General features: G+C 35.8%; 1 protein-coding gene and 1 pseudogene across 5 annotated transcripts; one reads left to right on the top strand and one right to left on the bottom strand.

The window, feature by feature from the left end:
* The window catches only part of LOC107854843, a 106065-nt pseudogene that overhangs the window by 46428 nt on the left and 38788 nt on the right, over positions 1–20849 (top strand).
* Positions 4583–16923, bottom strand: LOC107854846 (putative pre-16S rRNA nuclease). 5 transcript variants are annotated; one of them, XM_047399893.1, is made up of 9 exons: positions 16769–16920; positions 12414–12531; positions 11970–12206; positions 7256–7404; positions 7080–7137; positions 6621–6689; positions 6448–6543; positions 5419–5508; positions 4583–4875 (listed from the first exon to the last, which is right to left on the bottom strand). In XM_047399893.1, the coding sequence occupies exons 4-9, from the start codon at positions 7402–7404 to the stop codon at positions 4792–4794; spliced, it is 546 nt and encodes a 181-aa protein (XP_047255849.1). In that variant the 5' UTR covers positions 11970–12206; positions 12414–12531; positions 16769–16920; the 3' UTR covers positions 4583–4791. The 5 variants fall into 5 exon arrangements, with proteins under 5 accessions (XP_047255849.1, XP_016555325.2, XP_016555323.2 ...); XM_016699839.2 differs by lacking the exon at positions 11970–12206; XM_016699837.2 differs by lacking the exons at positions 11970–12206; positions 12414–12531 and adding an exon at positions 15669–15792 and having other exon boundaries at positions 16769–16915.

The following is a 20849-nucleotide window of genomic DNA, read 5'->3' as shown; positions in this document are numbered from 1 at the left end:
GAAGCACCGACCTTGCAACTTGATGAGAACTTAACCTATGAGGAAGAACCAGTGGCTATCATTGATCGACAAGTAAGGAGGTTGCGGTCGAAGGAGTTTGTATCTGTGAAAATCTTATGGAAGAACCACACCACTAACGAAACTACTTGAGAGTCAGAAAAGGACATGAGACTCAAGTAGGCTCACTTGTTTCAGTCTTCAGGTATGCATTTGTTTTAAATTTGGAGACCGAATTTCTTAAAGTGGGGAGAATGTAATATCCCAAATTTTAGTAGAACATAAAAAGAAATTGGATTATTAGACCAAAGCCCAATTTAAAAAGAAAAAGGAAAAAGAGAGTAAAGGGCCAAAGTCATGCAGGCCTAATTAAAAACAAATAAGGACTTGGCCCATCTGCCAAATCATTATATTATGGAAAATTTTAAGGCTATTTCCATTTATTTACTAAAAGAAAGGCATCCAACTTGAGAGCAACAAGCAGTAAGTAATCTGCCCTCCTACCCACGAAGTAGAAAAAAACAACAACAAGTTATTCGTCTAGTGAGGGGGAAAAATGAGGTTTGATTGAAAAATTCATTTGGGTTTAAGGTAAACCCTTTTTTACATCTTTATTATGATTTCTAGTCTAGGTAATTTATTTTGGGTAGTAAAATTTAACTATCAAAAACTAGATTAAGCATATTAAGGTGTGATTTTGGGCATGAAGTTTGAGAAATTGAAGGTTACCATGAAACCTTGAGGGTTGGGTAGTCTAATTTTATCATGAGTTAGTCTAAAATAAGAGAATTAACTGAAGAATGGATATGATGTGATTATATGTTTGATCCAAGAAAGCAATACGAATCATTCGAGGTGATAAATTAATATTTCGACAAGAGTACTGTGAGTAGTAATCTTACCACAATTTATGTTTCTTAAATTTCATATTTATACCATGTTTTGATGAAAACAAGAGGTATTGAATGCTTTGAAAATTTGCATGGGGTACAAGTTCTTTACTTAATATGATATTGATATGGTTATTTGAGATATGATATTACTATTGTGAATAGTATTCACTTACATGAGAAATAAGTATTTGTGATATATGTTTTATTCAAGTTTACATGTCTTATTATTGATATGAATTTTAAAGTTATGTTCTATTCTGAAAGATGTTTTCATACGAATATCCTATTATTTTCAAAGAATTTATGAATGAGAGTGGACCTTGATTGAATCCCGTAGCTAACGGCGGGATCGTTAGACCTGGTGCACCTTGTATTTACTGATGAATGTTATAACCCTCGCTAGTGGGAAGGTAGAACTAGCATACTGTTAGTGATATGATATGGAACTCCTTTATGAGGGATCCACTGTTATGGGTTATTCTTAATAAAGAAGAATGTCATACTGATTACATGATTTATTCTTGGAAACCTCCCATATATGTATATTTGATATGATATGATGTTTTTTGAGTTTATTACTGAACTATTGGTTCACTTAGCTTACATGAAACATTGATATTGTTTATTGTAATGTTTTATGAAAGAACTTTTATTCATGATGTTTTCTTACTTGTCCTCATTAAAATGGTTGTGGTTAAATGTTATTACTCACTGAGCTAGTGTCTCACTCCTCGCTATTATTTTTTTAGAGAACACAGGTGACGGTAAGGATCTCGTGGCTAGAGGATTCGAGTAGCATATTCCTGGTGAGCCCCGCATTGTTCGCGTGGCAAGAGTTTATTTATTTGTTATGTTCTGTTTCTTGCAAACTCTTAGAGTCGCTCCATAGTCATGTCTTTAGATTTTTTAGTATTCTTTCATTATTGTGGATTTGTGGAATATTTGATTTTCTCTCATCCTTGGAGATGGTTTTCGTATTGTTAGTTGGTGGTATTGGTGATTTGTTGATTATCTATGGTGAATTGTGTTGGTATTGTGTGGTGGTTGTGCTATTGGGTTGTTTGTTGAAATTGAGATAGGAAATTTTCTTGTTAGGCCCCAAAACAGGGGAAATTCTGTCCGTTTTTTCTATAGAATTTTGATGAGGCTTACTTTGGAGTCCTAACCTCCTTAGCGCCAATCATAATCCTATTTTGGGTCGTTACACCTGCTTAGTTCAGTCATCTCGTTTTCACTCATATGCCCCAGGCGTATATGTCAAAGTTTAGCAACGTCACTTTCTGATAGAGAGAAGGTAGAAACAACTGCATCGACATACAAATTTGCAGACTTTCTCTGTCCTTTCATCACAATAAGAGCACCTTTAGTAACTTTCTGGACTCCACCTTCATTAGTGTACCTATAGTCGTTCGAATCAAGGGCACTCAAGGAAATAAGATCTCTTTAGATCTGGGACATACCGTACATTACCAAGTGTCCTCACAACCACTTCAAACATCTTAATTCTAATTGTTCTAATACCATCTATCTTATAAGGTGTGTTATTTCTCATCAACACAACACCTTTAGAGACTACTTCATATGTTGCAAACCAATCTCGATTACAACACATATGAAACATGGAAGTTGAATCAAGAATCCAATCCTCACAGGGTTTGGAGTTACCATCAAAAACTACCAAGAGTTCTCTATCACTATCGCCATCTTCAACAAAACTGGTTTCACCGGACTTCTCTGGTTGGTTTCTCTTTGGTTTTGGAACTTTTCTTTTCTCTATATTCTGTAACTTCCAACATTCGGATGTGATATGGCCCTTTTTCTTGCAGTAATTACAGGATTTATTTTTGTTTCTGGATTTTGACCTATTTCTGTCATCACCCCCAGAATTCCTCTTGCGATTCCTTCCTCAAACTATAAGACTATCTCCTTGAGTCTCTGACCCATTCACAGGATGCTTCATCTTCTGTTTAAAGAACAACGCATCATAGACTTCATCTATGGTCAGGGTATCACGACTATATAAAACCTTATCCCTAAAGGTAGAGTATGATGCAGGCAGCGAATACAACAGAATCAACCCTAAATCTTCCTCATCGTACTTAACCTCCAGAGTCTTTAAATCAGAAATGATTTCTCTAAAGACAGATAGGTGATCTTCCAAATACATACCCTCAGATATACGATGGGAATAAAGTCGTTGTTTGAGATGCAACTTAATTGTTAGGCTCTTCGTCATGCATAAAGATGTCGGTTTCAACCACAACGCATTGGTAGTGGTCTCCTTCAAAATATCCTGTAGAATCTGATTGGATAAATAAAGGTGGATCTGTGATAGAACCTTCTGATCCTTACGGCATTTATCCTTGTTCGTCCATAATGAGGGCATCTTCTTAAACCCTAATAGAGCATCATCCAAATCCATCTGCACGAGCACAACCCACATCTTAACCTGCCATAACAAAAATCTGGTGTTGCGACCCAACAATGAAATATCATACTTCATGGTTGTCATCCCCGAGAAAACAATTGAATAGGATTTGATACCAGTTTGTTAGAAATAGACAGATTAAAGCAAACTACAAGTAAAAGGGAAATACAAGAACAACATAAGATTTACGTGGAAACTCTTACGGGAAAAACCACGGGTAGAGGCAGTGGATGTTTCACTATAATGAAAGGAGAGAAGTACAATGTGGAGCGTAATTTCTGAATAAATAAAACTGACCCACTAATTGCACTTATATAATACGTGCATACAAATAAGCCCTAGGCCCGATCCTTATGCTACCACCACAGACCTCATTGAAAATCACAAATATGGAACGCACCGCGAAACTTTCAGGGCCAGTCAACATAATTCAGGTCACAACTCTAACAGTTATAGCACCATGGGATAAGAGCATGAGAAAGGGGAACATCAAGGGTTGGCATGTAGGAGTTTAACTACATCTATTTAGGTAACTTATTAATAAATACCTTAAAGACCAGATTGTGCAATTAATTTTTTGTCTAAATTTGTTCAGATTATCTCAATCAACTTTCAATTACTTAATTATGTGGTCCTATCGGACATCTACTTATTTTATATCCATAGATGCATACTCACTCATCTATTCTACTCTTTTCTCTTTTGTGTATCATAGGCAATCTCGACGAGGGAAGAAAAATCAAGTTCTAGAGTGAAGATTAGTAATACTCTGAAAGAAAGCATATGAGTTGTCTATTCTATGTAATGTAAAAGTCGATATAATTTCTTTTACTCTTAGAGAAATTGATGTTTTGCTTGGTATTATTTAGCTTGCCCATAATTCATGAAATTGATGTTTTGCTTGGTATTATTTAGCTTGTCCATAATTCATGAAATTGATGTTTTACTTGGTATTATTTAGCTTGCCCATAATTCATTGAATCCGCAGCTATCGCGATGTCCTATGCCAACACCAATTAAGGTTGTTCGTTGTAACGGAACAAGAAATTATTCAACCTAGCCATATCCCATGCCAGCTTCGAATCCACCTTTAGTAGTTCCTCTACCACCTGGGAGGTATTCTTGGACGTGTAAACAAATAATTTCAAAATTTCTCAACTTTTTCATAAATCAATGTTTTATGTAATAAATTTGGCGTTCACTCGTCCATCAACCAAGTGAAGAAAATTTGGTAGCTAGAAATAATATCAAATTTGCAAGTAGCTAGATGAAAATGCGGTCAAAGCATTGCTCATGAAATAAGTGTTAAAATTCATACATAAAGTAAAATAGAGGGTAGGTTACAAAAAGTTTCAACAAAATACAGTAACCTATATAAACTACAGCGACATGTACAACTCATTGTTTCAATGTTTGGTACATGTACATACAGTTGCAGATAGAGATACACATCCATCCTTTGAAGAAATTAACTTAAATCAGTTGCAGGTTTGTATTAGGCACCAAGCTAATAAGAGCCTTCTTCGCTTGTTTCCTGTTAACATAATCGAGGTACAGCTGCCACAAACCACCACAATCATTGTATTACAGTCTACAGAACATACAAAGCCTTTAATAACACCAAAATTCGGCTTCCTTTTTTTTTTTTCCAGATAAGAGGCAAAGCTGAATCCTAAAATGAACCTTAACTGAAACCGGAAACTAAAACTTGATCAAGTAGTGAAAGTATATTGCTCCTCTAGTTTGAACTAATGAACTCTTTATTTGTTATGTAGGTGTTCTAACCAAACGACAGTTTGCTAGCCTAAATTAGAAAAGGAACAGTAGAAACAATTATGGGCAAAGGTCTGCCTCCGTCACTCTAGTTTCTTAGTTGAAAGTAAGTAGAGATTATTTCAGCTAAGAATTGCAAGATAATTTTATTTCTGTACAAAAGAAAACCAATTTTTCTCAGATAAGACAAGTTTTTCCGAATATTTCCGCTTGAAATCTGTTGATTAATAAGGGCCTTGTCTAAGTGTTGAAAAGAAATACACCACTTCAGCGAGGTAAACTATGATTCTAGCTCAACTGCAGAAATAAGGTAAGATCTTTTATTACCTGAAGTATTCCAACTGCTGCAAATTTGTCTAACAAGGTCTTCGACTGTGTTGGGTGAAACTTTAAATCTTGTAGAAACGACTCAACATTCTGAAAACAAAACAATACAGATAATTGTTGGTCATTTCTCATTTCAATAGATAACATTAAATGATCAAAGACAAACAGTTGCGGAGGGTGGGGAGAAATGAGATCCTAAGTTTCTTGGCTCTTCACACTTCGGTGCCGCACCGGTGTCGACATGACATGGGTGTGGCTGTGGGATCCGTAACTGATTTGGTCAACCGATGTTAGGTACTTTGACCAAACCCAATAGAGAAATTCAGGACAGATACAACACGATTTCTGTAATCAAACCAAAAGCTAATGTGAAGTTGAAAGAAATGGAGTACCTTGTATATAAAAATTTTTGTTCCCATCATTTTCCTTATATCACCTTTTGGGATTCTCCTCTTTATCATTACTTTTTCCACAGAATACCTTGCAAGTTTTCCACATAATGTCCCATAATTTAGACATATAACTTTGATTTTTAGATATTTGAATCAGTTTTAGCCGAATCACCATGCCCGTATCCATACTTGGATCTGTATCCATGAATTTAAGAATTTAAAATTTATAACATGAAAGATTCGACCTCTAGATCCGCACCCGTATTAGACACCGCACCGAGTCCGAGCAACTTAGATGAGATCAATCTAACTTCAACTAATAAAAAACAAAAGGCAAATTACAGAAGAGGACCAAAATTCTTTACAGAAGCAAAAGCTTGTTTTCAACAGTTATTCGAGGAGTCAAACAGCGTAATCGTTCGTTTACATCCAAGTATAAGGTAACATTAAACAAAAAAAAAAGGTTCAAGCTCAATTGTCCTCCATAAGTCCGTCATCTGACACTATTTGTAGTGTGACTATTAAAATAATCTAGTCGCAACCTTTCAATAACAAGAATCATGTGATACTGTCTTGCTATCAAGAAATGACTAATTCACGATATCTTTTACTAAGTTAAAAAGTTCAGAGCACGTACCTTAGATGTGAAACCTTCACCCATTAAGGTGTAGTTTACACCTTTAAGCTCCCCTGTCTTACAAAGGTCGTCAATGAAGACCTTAATTTGCAAAGCCTGACAAAGACGGAAAAATGTTGATTTCAAACAATGGTAACAAAGTAAACTAATCATTATCAAAGTGAAAAACATACATTTCGACTAGTTTTTTGTCTATCAAATGGATAGCCGAAAACGAAGCCCCCCAAGGAAAGTTCAGAAACCTGCAATTGAAAAAGGAAGACAAGATGATGAAACATTGCATTTTGCAGCACCATTCATTACTATTTTCAAAAGCAAGTTTTATTGTCATCCAAAACTGATGTATCTACCATGCATATTCAAGTAATTTAGAATGCAACTTGATTTTAAACTTCTTTATTCCACCACAATAGTAAAATGTGGAGAAAACAGAGAAATTGAACGGAAGAGAGCAGGATTTATAACATAATGCTGTCTTTTGTAAAACAGTTGTTCAAAATTAGAATCTTTCACATGCAACTGCTCATGCAGAATTTGGCTATAAGTAGCAGAAGTCGAGCAACAAAACTACTTAACTACCTAATGAACCACAATTATTTGAAATTGTAAGTTAACTATATGTAGAACCTTACCAGACTTTGCAAATCTTTGGCCATCAAGTCAATATTTGTTCTCTTGCGGAGGAGAACGCTGCATATACCCAACATTAATGTCATTTCTTCTAACAGAACGATGTAATAAAACTGAACATGGGCATAATTGTTTCAACAAGATCAAAATTTTAGATTTTTCAGAGAAACTACATTACGCGAGAGGTGATGCAACTTTATTTGTTGTGTCCGAAACAGCTAGACCAACGTACTTATCGCCCACATCCAACCCAAGAAAACGGCTACTTGCAAGTGTATTTGACTTCAGTAATTCATGAAACAAGTTGGATTGCTTCATAAACCTCATCTACAAAAGTACCAACCAACCAGTTAATTTGTGAAGCTTGGGCAAGATTATAACACCTTCGCTTGGGAATTTTTGTGAACTCTTGACAGATAACATTACCAACTTACCCATAAAAAGAACAAAGACACTCAAGTTTAAGAGAATCCTGGATGTGACACAGTGAGTTTGGAATTTCACTAGTACTGATTTTCAATAGATATCAGAAAATAAATAAAAATCATTAAAGCACATTGCACAAATTCAAACTTGATCCCTACACCACTTATATGCCCCAAAACTAATCCTACTACCATCCCCTACCTTAAATGAGATATGTCGACAGAAGCCTTCATCCCTTCATGATACCCCTCCACAAACCACACCCAAACGGAGTTACAATGTTTCTAGTCCTTCATCCACCATCCATTATACCATATTTAGCCGCTACCCACCCCCCACCAAAAAACATTTTCCTCCATCCAGAATCTCCATATCCACTTTCCTACCAAAGCTTTGTTATACATCTGGAGATCTTTCACTCCAAGCCCTCCCCATTCCTTTGGAGATGTGACGACTCTCCAATTCACTTTTTAGTGTCTTCCGCTGAGTCCCCAAAGGACGTTACATTAAAGTCCTTCCATTCTTTCAATCACCTTGCTAGGGGCCTGCAAAAGTGACAAAATATATAGGAATACTAGAAAGAGTGCTCTTGATCAAAACTTCCTTTCCCCTTTCGACAGATACGTTTTTTGCCATCCTTCTAGTCGCTTCTCGACTCTCTCAACCACCGGATTCCACACTACGAGATCTTTGCTAGAAGATCCCAAAGGTAGTCCCAAATATGTAGTCGATAGGTTACCCACCTTGAAATGCAACACTTGCGCAATTTCCTCAATACTATTTACTACTCCCATCGGTGTGACTTCACATTTCCTAAGATTGATCTTTAAACCTGACAGAATTTGAAACTAAATAAAGGATTTGTCTCAAAATATCTTACAAGGACACATACGCATTACAAAAGACCAAAGTATCATCTGCGAACAATAGATGTGCAACGGTCACATTACTCTGCCTTCTAATGGTCTAAAGTCTGAAATTTGTCCTACTTTACCAGATGCTAGTAGTACCTAGTTGGATCGTTGTAGTATAATTCTTTGTCGAAAGAGGTCTTACAATGACTTCGATTGGTAATCAATTAATGGACTACTTTTGTGATGTCTGTCATATGAAGAAGCTCAATCAAACCTTGCAAAAAGTCTATGTTTATTTTGTATCCCCGTAATGGAATGAACCACCCAGATATGGTATAGCCTAAATGGCTCTCTTAAATACTTTGCTATATTATGAATGAGTCTTTGCTAAGTCCATTTCTTGTGCTTTGTTACTTTTCGAGGGGGGGGGATCAACCCTAAAGCATTCCCAATTCCCCTAATTCAACTTGGGAAGCCAAATTCTATTTATGGATAAGGTAATATTTTAAACTTTTTTTTTGGATAACCATGGTGTCAGGGCCAGCTTTCGCGCACCTCAACTAAATCCACAGAATAACTGGCAACCTCCCACCAGCAATAGATATAAGATAATTCTGTCCACTAAGGCTACGACAGTTTGGAAGAATCAACTTGTGTTTTTTGTCTCCGCTAGAATTTGAACCTGAGACCTCGACTCTCAACCAACTTCATTGACTACTATGCCTCACCCTTTGGTGCTAATATTTTAAAATTGGAAAGCCAAATAAGGCTGACTTTAGATTAATTGACTAGATTAATTGAGGGACTGATTAATTCTGGCCTATTGAATTGAGGTTATAGATAAACATCTCATGCTTGTATTCCAAGATTGCACTTAATTCTTCTTAGTTGGATTCAAGAGAATTAGCTAGGTTAAGCCTGCTAATTTGTCATGGTTAGTGGATAAGTCCATTAGTCGTTGAGGAGTGCCTCCATAGGGTAATTGATTTCCAAGGCTAATTACTTCGATCTATAATAAAATTAGTACAAGTTAATTAAATATATTGGATTAGTCTTGATGATAATTGATTCCCTATTTTTTCAAATCTCTTTATTTCCCTTGCTTGAGACTGTCACCATTGATAACTTTATATGCTTTCTTAGTTTAGTTTTTATTAGAAACGCAATCTTGAAAATATTTTAACTTAATTGGTGGTAAATCTTCACTAGCTTTATCGCCCTTATATTGTTCTATTGTGGAATTAGACCCCGACTCAACATTGGGTAAGTTACACTTTGGACTGTATTATATTTCTTCTTTTTTTTTTTTTTGAGAAAGGTAAAGTGGCCCTTATCATATTGTTTTAGAGGTTGTGGTGGAAGTCATCAATTTCGGCAACGTCACCGGAAATAATGACTCATTTTTAGTAGTTTTATTTTGTGTTACTTGTTTATCATGGCATCTTCACCAAAATTTGGTTGAGTGGTGGTTACATCTACCTTGGCGACTCTTGTCCATATCGCAGAGGACCTTGATTCTGACAAAATTGTCAGAATGTCCACGACTGCATCGCCAAATCAATGACGTCCACAACACACTCAAACCAACACTATCATTTATGGGTTTAACACCCTTTATAATAGAAGGAACCCATGGGACAAATTAGTAAACATTGGACAAGGTGTCAACCAACCATGGATTCTAGGTGATGACTTTACTGCAGTGCTTCACCCTTCTGACGGATTTTTTGGGGCTCCTGTAGGTTGTTACTGCTGCTAACCTGAAAGACTTCTCTGAATGTGTTCAAAGCTTGCACTTGAATGAATTAACTTGGAAAGGGGAATAGTATACTTAACCAAACAAACAACTAGGCACTGATCGAATATGCAGCACCATAGAACGATTATTTGGCAATATGGATTGGATGATGAAGTGGGTCATGTAGTTACAACCTATGATCTGCCTCAAGTATTGGACCGTACTCCTATGTTACTGACAACTCAAAATATTCATTGGAATGTTAAAGCTCCTTCCAGGTACTTCAATATGTGGGCTGATCATGCATCATTTTCCAACATGCTGGAGTCATTTTCCAAAAAATATTCTAGCAAATGAACAGATGAAAGTTTATTCTAGAAAACATCTCTCTAAGTTGTATGATCTAAATTGATAAATAAAGTTACCAGTTTAAAAAAAAACTTGATATATGAAAAGCCTATGGTTCTATAGAATGGGTATACCTGAAGCAGGTTGTGGAAGCTTTATGTTTTCCATTCAAGTTTGTGCAATGGATCATCGAATGCATCCATACCGTCAATTATTCTATTCTGATAAATGATGAACCAACTGAACCATTTGATGATGCTAGAGGTTATGACAAGGAGATGCTATTTCACCATTTCTTTTTGCCATTGCCATGGAGTACCTCAGGAGATGTCTTGCTCAACCGAAGGAGCTTAAGGAGCCTTTATTTCACCCTAAATGTGCTAGACTTGGATCTGTCATCTTGCTGATGACCATTTGCTAACTTAGCTTCTGTTTCTACTCAATGTTTTCACAAACTCTCTAAAGCTTTGGTAGGATGACTGAAAAAGTGAAGTCTAACACGATACAACTGTTTGGGTTTGGATTTGGAAGACAACCATTCGAATACCTGGGTATACCCCTCCTAACCAAGACGTTAATTGTGCTGTAATGGACTGCTTTGATAGATAAGATTATTGCCAGAATTTCTTTATGCACTGCTAAAAAACAATACCTGGGTATACCCCTCCTAACCAAGACGTTAATTGTGCTGTAATGGACTGCTTTGATAGATAAGATTATTGCCAGAATTTCTTTATGCACTGCTAAGAAACTATCATATGCAGAAGGGAACAACTAGTTCTGGCAGTTCTGTTTGGTATCTAGGCTTATTGGTCACAGCTATTCGTTGTCCCATCTCAAGTTTTAAAAGTATAGCTGCTCACTTTAGAAGCTACATATGGTTTGGCACTAATATTATCACAAAAAGGGCACTGATAGCCTAGGACAAGATGTGCTTGCCTAATTCTGTTGAAGGCCTCAACCTCATTAACATCCAATTTTGGAACAAGGCTGTCATTGCCAAAACTTGTTGGGATATGGCTCATAAGACCAACAAATTGTGTGGATTGAAGAGAAATCCACACAATTGTCCATTTTGTGTGGATTGGAGAGAAATCCACACAATTGAAGACACGTGCAAGAACTGGAATACTTCGGCAAGGGATATAGCCTATGTTTGTAAGGTGAGGACTCCCCTGGGAATTAGAACTAGGCTCCAACAGATGTTCCTTTCAATTTGATAGATCTATATACAATGGTGGGTTGCCACGACATCCAGGTGCCTCGGTCGAAACTCAGTGTATATGAGTATCTTAAGCATATAAATATTAACATGGCATCTGTCAACACAATTGAGCCTATGGTGCGATTGGCAAAAAATCAAGTTTTATGCCTCAGGGTCATGTGAATATTTTAAAGTGAGCTTTTATTGTTAAAAAAGACGCAGAGACGTTTTAAAAAACAAGACCGAATCAAAATACAAAGTCTATGTGAATCTTATTTATAGATCACCTTTGTTTTAGCTTACACAAAATGCTAGTACTTACTTTTCAAAGCGGTGTGGCACTTGAAACATCCGAATCCTAGATCCGTCTCTGATAGCAATTCAGCGTTAGAATTGCTATGGCTTGTAAACAGTCTGGTTGGTGATTAATATTTAATATAGCCACAAAAAGCCTATGCTGCCCCTGCACGAATCTCCTAATGTCATCCGGTTACTCAAATTCACCAGCGAACTTACTTTTTTTCTCTCAGACAATTTGTCCAACAAGTTATGTGCATACCTTCAACAAAACAACAATTAGACGACTCTGTACCCTCCAATCTACTACAACATCACAATTGCACAATTTGTGCTCTAAACTTCACAGAAAAAGAACTACAAGAGAAAAAAAAACAGCGAAAGTGTGTGCGTGGGAGGACAAGTATAACGCGGATTTAGTCGAGGTGTGGGAAAGCCCCGCACACAATGGTAATTAGAAAAAGTTTACCTCGAGGCTGGGGGAATGAGGAGGAGGAAAATGGGAGAGAGTTGAACAGTGTGCCCAAGCCTGCTTTTGCTTTTTCTTTTTGTTTTCGACAGTATCCAAATGAGAAAAAGGCCCTTACCTACGGTTATAAAATATTGTCTTCATTATACACTTATCAGTTTTAATTTTATAACTATTTAAAAATCAGAAAAGGATTAGAAATACCAATTGGTTCAAAGATACTCTTTATTAATCTATTGGACCAGAAATATCCCTCAAATATTAAAATTGATTCAAAAATATCCCTCCACCCATCTTTATGACTCAAAAATATCCTCACAACTAATGATTTTCTTAAATCATAATTAAAAATTCGGAAAAGGGTCTGAAATATCCTTTAAGTATTGAAATTAATTCAAAAATACCCTCTGTTAACCTATTGGGTCAAAAATACACCTCCATCTACCTCTATGCTTAAAAATACTCTTGCAACGAATGATTTTTTAGAATCATAATTAAATTTTTTATTAAATGTGTGACAATTTTCTATTGGTCAAAACTAAATTAATTAAAATGATAAGCCCAATCCGGACTCAACAAAAACTACCCGACCAAATCATACAAAATTAATCATAATTTTGATCGGTGAATGGTGTGAAGTGTGGGACATGAAGTGGTCTCGCATGGTAAATGCACTTGCCATTGGTGGCAAGACAACTGTATATAAACAAAAATAGTGACGACTTTTTAGGAAAGAAGGTAGTATTTTTTGATACAAACTAAATATGTCACACAAAATGAAATGGAGGAAGTAACAAGATAGTGTTGCCTGAGACGTGGCATAACCAAGACATCTCAATTAGTTTTGCTAGCTAACACAAAGAAATACCAAACTAAAACGACCGGAAATGTTTCAAAAAAAGTAGGCATACGACATACAAAAAGTTCACGCCCTTCTTTATCTCTAAAGATAGGGTGTCCTAACCATCCAACCGCTATTCCATTCCCGTTATCCATTGAATCTGCTCTGAATAATCCTCCTTTTGTCGGATTATTGCCGATGTAATCATACAAAGCTAATTTTTCAGGAATTTTAGACCAGGCTTCAAATAAACTTTGATTTTTTGCTAGCCCAGCACTAACACTAACTCTTCGATATATTTCTTGCTGGAAGTACCCCTGATCCCATTGATAACGAGTGGGCCCAAATAATTCAATCCCGGGTGCTTTGTTTCCATCACATTGTTTGATGATCTATAACACTTCATCTTCTGTGAATGGTCTTTGCAACCATCCATTCTCTTCAGTAGTGACTATTGGGCACCCTTCAAACTCAAAAGGAGGTCTCCAAGTTTCAGTTTCTGAATACAGATTGGCATAGAACTCTATCATGGCTTCTTTGATGTCATTTGGTTCCTGTATTTCTTCCCCCTCGCCACCAACCTATCAATTGTATTATACCTCCGTGAGAAGTTGCTAACCTTTGAAAGAATCTGGTGTTTTTATCTCCTTGCTTCAACCATAATATTCTGGACTTCTGTCTCCACCTAGCTTTTTCTTGTTTGGCCAGTACTTCCAACTCTACAAGGATCGTTGCTCTTATCAGCATTTCATCATCATTTAGAGTTCTTTCATTTTGGATCTTGTCAAATTCAGATAGCTCCATAAGCAATCCAATTTTTTTTGTTACTTATTTCAGTACGTTTCCTTTTGCTCCAATCTTTCAACTTGAGTTTTAGCATCTTTAGTTTGCTGCTAAGTATGTAGCCTGGAAACCCCTCTACCTCGAATCCATTCCACCAGTCTTGTACCATCCCACTGAAGCCATCAACACTGAGCCACCAATTTTCAAATTTAAAGTACGGTTGTCTATGTTCCCAGTTTCCACTTTCTACCATAATAGGGTTGTGATCAGACCCTGCTCTAGGAAGTGTGCTTTGCTTAATGCATTTAAAACTTTCCTCCCATTCCGTTGAAAATAGGAATCTGTCTAGTCTAGCAGCACTGTGATGATTTTCTCCTCGGAACCAACTGTATTTCCCTCCGAGCAAATAAGCGTCATGCAGTTCCAAATCTTCTATCCACGTGGAGAAATCTTTCATGACATTAGTGACTCTGGTGCACCCTCTTCTTTCCATCATGTATCTCACAGTGTTGAAATCTCCACCTGTGACCCAAGGACCTACACGTAGCTCCTTCATTGCAGCCATTTCTTCCCAACATTCTAGCTTCTCACTCCTCTTATGAGGAGCATAAACTCCAGTGAAGTACCACAAAAAAAAGTGTGGAGTTGGTTCAAACTTGTAAGTGATTGAATATGATCCTTCCTCTACTTTAGTGCCGGACCAGACCCTGTTGTCCCACATAAGTAGTATTCCCCCCTTCCTTCCATCTGCTTCAATAAATCCACATCTCATCCACCTGCATAGCCAAAGATGATATGCAATTTCCTCAACCCCTTTATTCACCTTGGTTTCTTGTAAGCAAACCACATCTGGTTTCCACTTCTGTAAACAAGTCTTAACAAAATTCTTATTAGAATTATTATTAAGACCCATCACATTCCACGTGACCAAACTTAACCACAGTCAATACAAAAATTCACCTTTAAAGTACCTACACTTAATCAATTTCAAGTGACTAAGTCACCTCCCAAGTCACCAAACTTAACCACATTCAATACAAAAATTCACCTTTAAAGTACCTACACTTAATCAATTTCAAGTGACTAAGTCAACAAACTTAACCAAATTCAATACAAAAATTCACCTTTAAAGTACTTACACTTAATCAATTTCTAGTGACTAAGACACCAAACTTAACCTAAATTCAAAACAAAAATTCACCTTTAAAGTGCCTACACTTAATCAATTTCAAGTGACTAAGTCACCTCTCAAGTCACCAAACTAAACTAAATTCAAAAGGGAAAAATTCACATTTCAAGTCACTAAGTCACCTCACAAATTACCAAGCATAGCAAAATTCAAAATAAAAAGTTCACATTTCAAGTACCTACGCTTCAACAAAATTCAAAATAAAAGTTCACCTTCAAGTAACTACACTTGATCACTTTCAAGTAACATATTCATTTCTAGTATAAGTCAAACAATTGAACAACTGTAATAAAGCAAATAAGTAGAGGCGTCGCATGTCCCTCTTACACCAAATAATCATCACAAAATTCCTATGGCTTTCAAAGCCTTCTACAGTGAACAATCCCAAACTAAACTACATTTATAGACTTCATAATAAGAAAATAGAGAGAAATCAACTTACCTTTGCTTGGCCTAAATTAAAGAGAAAGAGATAAGCGATCACCGAAAAAATAGCAAAGCAATCCTTTTCCCGAATTCGGATTTGTGAAACAGTAACATCAAATTCCAAGCAACCCATTAGGCAACTAGAAGAAAAACATCTTGACCATTAGGCAAAATAAGAAAAATCTTGGCCATTAACTACAATCAAATTCCACATTCCCAACCACATTACAAGTTCTTACAAAATCTTGACCATCAACATCCTTATTTTCTCATATTCTTAGCTTAAAATCACCATAAAAAAACCACCAAAATACTAAAACTATAATGGAGTATCAAGAAAAGTAAACTCTAATTTACTTGGAAGAAACACCAATACAAGTAATTACTTAAAAAAAACCACCAAATATGTTGACAATCTTGTTTCCATAAATTTCCAAGAAAGTAATTTGGTTAAGATTAGGTCTAGTACAAGTAGGGGGGTAAGATTAGGTCCAATACAAGTACATATCTTAGCACCAGGATGAATATCAACAGCAAATACTTCACAAACTCTATTCTGTATAACTAAAGCTAGAATCTTTCTACCTTTAGACCATAACCTATGTGCTATCCTATGTGCTTGACATGCTAAAAAAACCTTTGAAATTCAAGAAACAGTGTACATAACTAACACAAGCAGGGTCCCTTTCTTTAACAGCTCTTAAATCATCCACAACATCAAAAACCAATTCTTGATCCTCTATGAACACCCCCATGAAAACCTCATATAGACCATCGCTTGTCAAACTAGCATTTCCCAACTTTATTGACAAATGGTATGACAAAGCACTTTCTATACAATCTTGAATCAAGATAGAATTTTTATAGCAATTTTCTCTTTTTGCATTTTTAGCCACAAATCAAGAACACTCCTTTTCTCAATATCTTCAAATATACCACCATTCTTGTTGATTTTTAGCTCTTTTCAAGATTGGGTGTGCAATATCTGAAAAATGGTCGTATACATGATCATCAATTTGAGGCTTGTTTGGATTAGGAGCTTTGGTTCTTGATGAGTTTAAACAAGATTTAATAGTGAAATTCATAGGCAACATAAATATCAAAAATCGAACCTACCCCGGTGGAAGCTCGGCAGGCCGGAGCCGGCAGTCTCGTCGGAGCGGCGGCGGCAGTGGAGCGGCCGATGTGTGTGTGATGCGCGGTGTGTGTGTTAATTTGGGGCCGAGTTTTGTGTTTGTTATGTTGGTTCGGGTCGGGTGGGTCGGGTCGAGTGAGGGCGGGTAGGATGTATATAATTTAATAAATATTTTTTAATTAAATTTCAGAAAATCGATCACATGTGGTTGGATTTCTGGAAATTTTTGTGGTAGATTTTATGGATTTTTTTTTGAAAATAGACCACATGTGGTCGATTTTTACAAAATTATTGACAAAATAAAATATAAGTGTTTCGATTTAGTTTTAAAAAAACTACTATAGAAAATGATCACATGTGGTCAATTTTTTTAAAAAACTTTAAACCATATAATTAATTATTTTTTAATCATATTAACACGAGTAATATATTTTCTTAATCGTATAATAATATCGATGTATTTTACAAATTAGGATGAATTTTTGATTAATTAGTTTTTAAATACGATATACAAATGAAAAAAGACAATTAAGATTGGGTTGGGTCGAGTCATTAACGGGTCTTACCAAAATACGTGGTTGATTTATTTAAAAAAAAAAACATCATTCGAAAAATGAACACTGGTGGCTGATTTTTATTAAAAAATAAATTTTTAATAAATTGTATAATATTTAAAATAACAACGTCGGGTGAGAACGGCGGGAGGGGACTCAAAATATTTTTCAGTCGAGACAGGGTTGCATCAGGGTTCGACTCTTAGCCTGTTCCTGTTTGCGTTGGTGATGGATGTGTTGACGCGACGTATTCAAGGGGAGGAGCCATGGTGTATGTTGTTTGCAGACGATGTAGTGTTGATTGACGAGACGCGAGGGGTTGTGAATGAAAAATTGGAGGTTTAGAGGCAAATCCTAGAATCCAAGGAGTTTAGGTTGAGTGGGTCCAGGACGGAGTATATGGAATGCCAGTTTAGCGACTTGAGACAGGAAGACGATGTGGTGGTGAGGCTAGATTTCCAAGATGTTTGTAAGAGGGATAGTTTTAAGTATCTAGGGTTTATGATTCAAGGGAATGGCGAGATTGATGAGGATATCTCTAACCGTATTGGAGCAGGTTGGATGAAGTGGAGGCTCGCCTCGGGTGTGTTGTGTGATAAGAAGGTGTCACTTAAGCTTAAAGGCAAATTCAATAAAGTGGCAGTCCGTCCAGTTATGTTATATGGAGCAGAGTGTTAGTCAATCAAGAACTCTCATATTCAAAAATTGAAGGTGGCGGAAATGAGAATGTTGCGTTGGATGTGTGGACTTATAGAGGGGATAGAGTTCGGAATGAGATAGTCCGGAGAAGGTGAAAGTGGTTTCGGTGGAGCCAAGATACGGGAAGGAAGGCTGAGATGGTATAGGCATGTGATGAGGAGGGGCACGGATTTCCCAGTTCGTAGGTGTGAGAGGCTAGCGTTGGATGGCTTTCGGAGGAGGAGAGGTAGGCAGAAGAAGTACTGGAGGGAAGTGATTAGACATGATATGGAGCAGCTATAACTTATTGAGGACATGACCCTAGATATGAAGGTGTGGAGGTCGCGGATAAGGGTAGAAGGCTAGGTTGCGTGCGTGGGTTGTAGCTAGTAGTAGAAGAGCTCATGTATAGCTGGGTTAATAATCCCAGCAATTTGTCCATAGGTGGGGGTCGTACTTTCCGAATACCATATTTCTTATCTCTTATTTCATATTGCGCTCATTTATCTTATTTCGTATTGCTCTAATTTCTATTTTATTTTTAGTATGTCTTATTCCTTTTATGTTATGTCACCCACCATGCTTAATGGTGTATTACACTCTTGCTTACTATTCTCTATCTTGAGCCGGGGGTCTATCGAAAATAGTCTCTCTACTTCTTTGGAGGTAGCGGTATGAACTGCGTACATTCTATCCTCCCAGACCCCACTTTGTGGGAATACACTGGGTTTGTAGTCGTTGTTGTTGTTGTTGTTGAATGTGTATATATATAAATCAGATAATTAGTTATTTTATTATCACATTAATACGAGTTGTATATTTCTTCAATCGTATATATAATATCAACGTATCATTCAAAATATTTTGATATATAGATTCAATTATCTAGCTTTCGATTACTGCATACGTCACTACACGAGATATACGTATATATACATATATTCAATTGTCTATCAGCTTTCAAATATGTACTATAAACATCACATACACGATTTTACTATCCCATAATAATATACAACGTATTTCACTTATACTCAGATATATTATCGGTTAGTTTATCTTATGTCATTAATATCTTATTTTCTTTTTTTATATTAATTAAAAACCGACCACTAGTGGTCGCTTTTTTAAAAATTATTTTCTTTTTATTTTAATTAAAAATCGACCACATGTGGTCGATTTTTTAAAATTATTTTCTTTTTTATTTTAATTAAAAATCTACTACAAGTGGTCGATTTTTTTAAATTATTTTCTTTTTATTTTAATAAAAACCGACCACATGTGGTCAGTTTATTAAAATCATTTTCTTTTTTTTTTTTAATTATACACTGACCACAAGTGGTCGTTTTTTTTTTAATTTGTAAAAGAAATAATAATTAATATAAAAATTATTGAAATTATTATTTTGAAATTTTAAAATATAAAAGAGACCACATGTGGTTGATTTTTTTAAACAAAAAAAAATTAAAGAAAAAATGAAGTGGTCGGTCTTCCGACCAAAATTTGTGGTCGAAAATCCTGATTTTTTTAGTAGTGACTTAAGTATATCTAAGGTGCCATTTGAAACTATAGTAATTATTTTTGAGTTGACCTCAGTTCTTATTTGAAAGTAATTTGAGGTGACTCCTATGCATAATACAAATTGTTGGTATCAATCGAAGTCAAAAAATGAATTGTTTTCATTATTCTCATTCTTCTGCTCTTTACAAAGCACATACTTTCAAAAAAGAATGAAATAAAAAAATATTATGTTTTTGTAAACTACATTAGACCTGATTCTTGCTATACAAGATACGTACGCAGTCCTACAATAGGGCTCGGTCTTGTGAATAAAAGTTTTTTTTTTACATCCCTGAAAGGTATAGTACTGGGGCATTTTAAAAAAAAATGTCGAAAGGAATCTCAAAGTTCCTCACATCCAAAATTGGGCTTTTTTTTTTTTAATATAAAAAAAAAAGAAAAGATAAAAAATATATATCATCACTTGCCTTAGCAGGATACAATATCCCCTGATTACACTTTAGGGAACAAAACTCCCTACTCTTCTTCCTTAAATCTTCATAGGGTACAATATCCCCTAGTTGTCGTTTTTTTAAAAACAAAATCATATTTTGTTTGTTCTTTAAGTCCTTACAAGATACGACACCCCCTAATTGCCATTTTATGGGAGTAAAATCTCTTATTTTTCTTTTTCATGTTTTCATACGGTACGACATTCCATAGTTGTCATTTTAGAAAATAAATTTTCTTATCTTCTCCTTTAAGTCTTCATAGGGTACGACATTCCCTAACTGCTATTTTAGGAAACAAAATTTCCTAATTTTCTTAAGTCTTCATAGGGTATGACATTCCCTAGTTGCCATTTTAGGAAATAAATTTTTCTAATTTTCTCTTTTAAGTCTTCATAGGGTACATACATTCCCTAGTTGACATTTTAGAAACGGAAAAGGGTCAGAAATACCCTTCAAGTATTGAAATTGGTTCAATAATATCCTTTGTTTACCTATCAGGTCAAAAATACCCTTCTATCCATCTTTTTGGGTCAAATATACCCTTATAACTAACAAAAAAATTTTAAACCATAATTAGAAATTCTATTAAACACGTGGCACATAGCTGCACATTGCTGAATTTGAAAAATAGCAAATAGAAGACTAAAACTACAAACGGAGAAAGCACCCCGTCGAGTAGAAAGATCTGAAATACATGAAGCTATTAAGAAGAACAACTATGCTCGGGGCATCAGTAGACGGTTGATTAACATAATTCCAGTTACAAAGATGAAGCAATGGACGATACCCTTACTTCTCACTTCCTTGATGTTACTAAT

Source organism: Capsicum annuum, chromosome 11 (assembly GCF_002878395.1).
Source record: "Capsicum annuum cultivar UCD-10X-F1 chromosome 11, UCD10Xv1.1, whole genome shotgun sequence".
NCBI lineage: Eukaryota > Viridiplantae > Streptophyta > Magnoliopsida > Solanales > Solanaceae > Capsicum > Capsicum annuum.
This window is presented reverse-complemented; position numbering and strand designations above follow the sequence as displayed.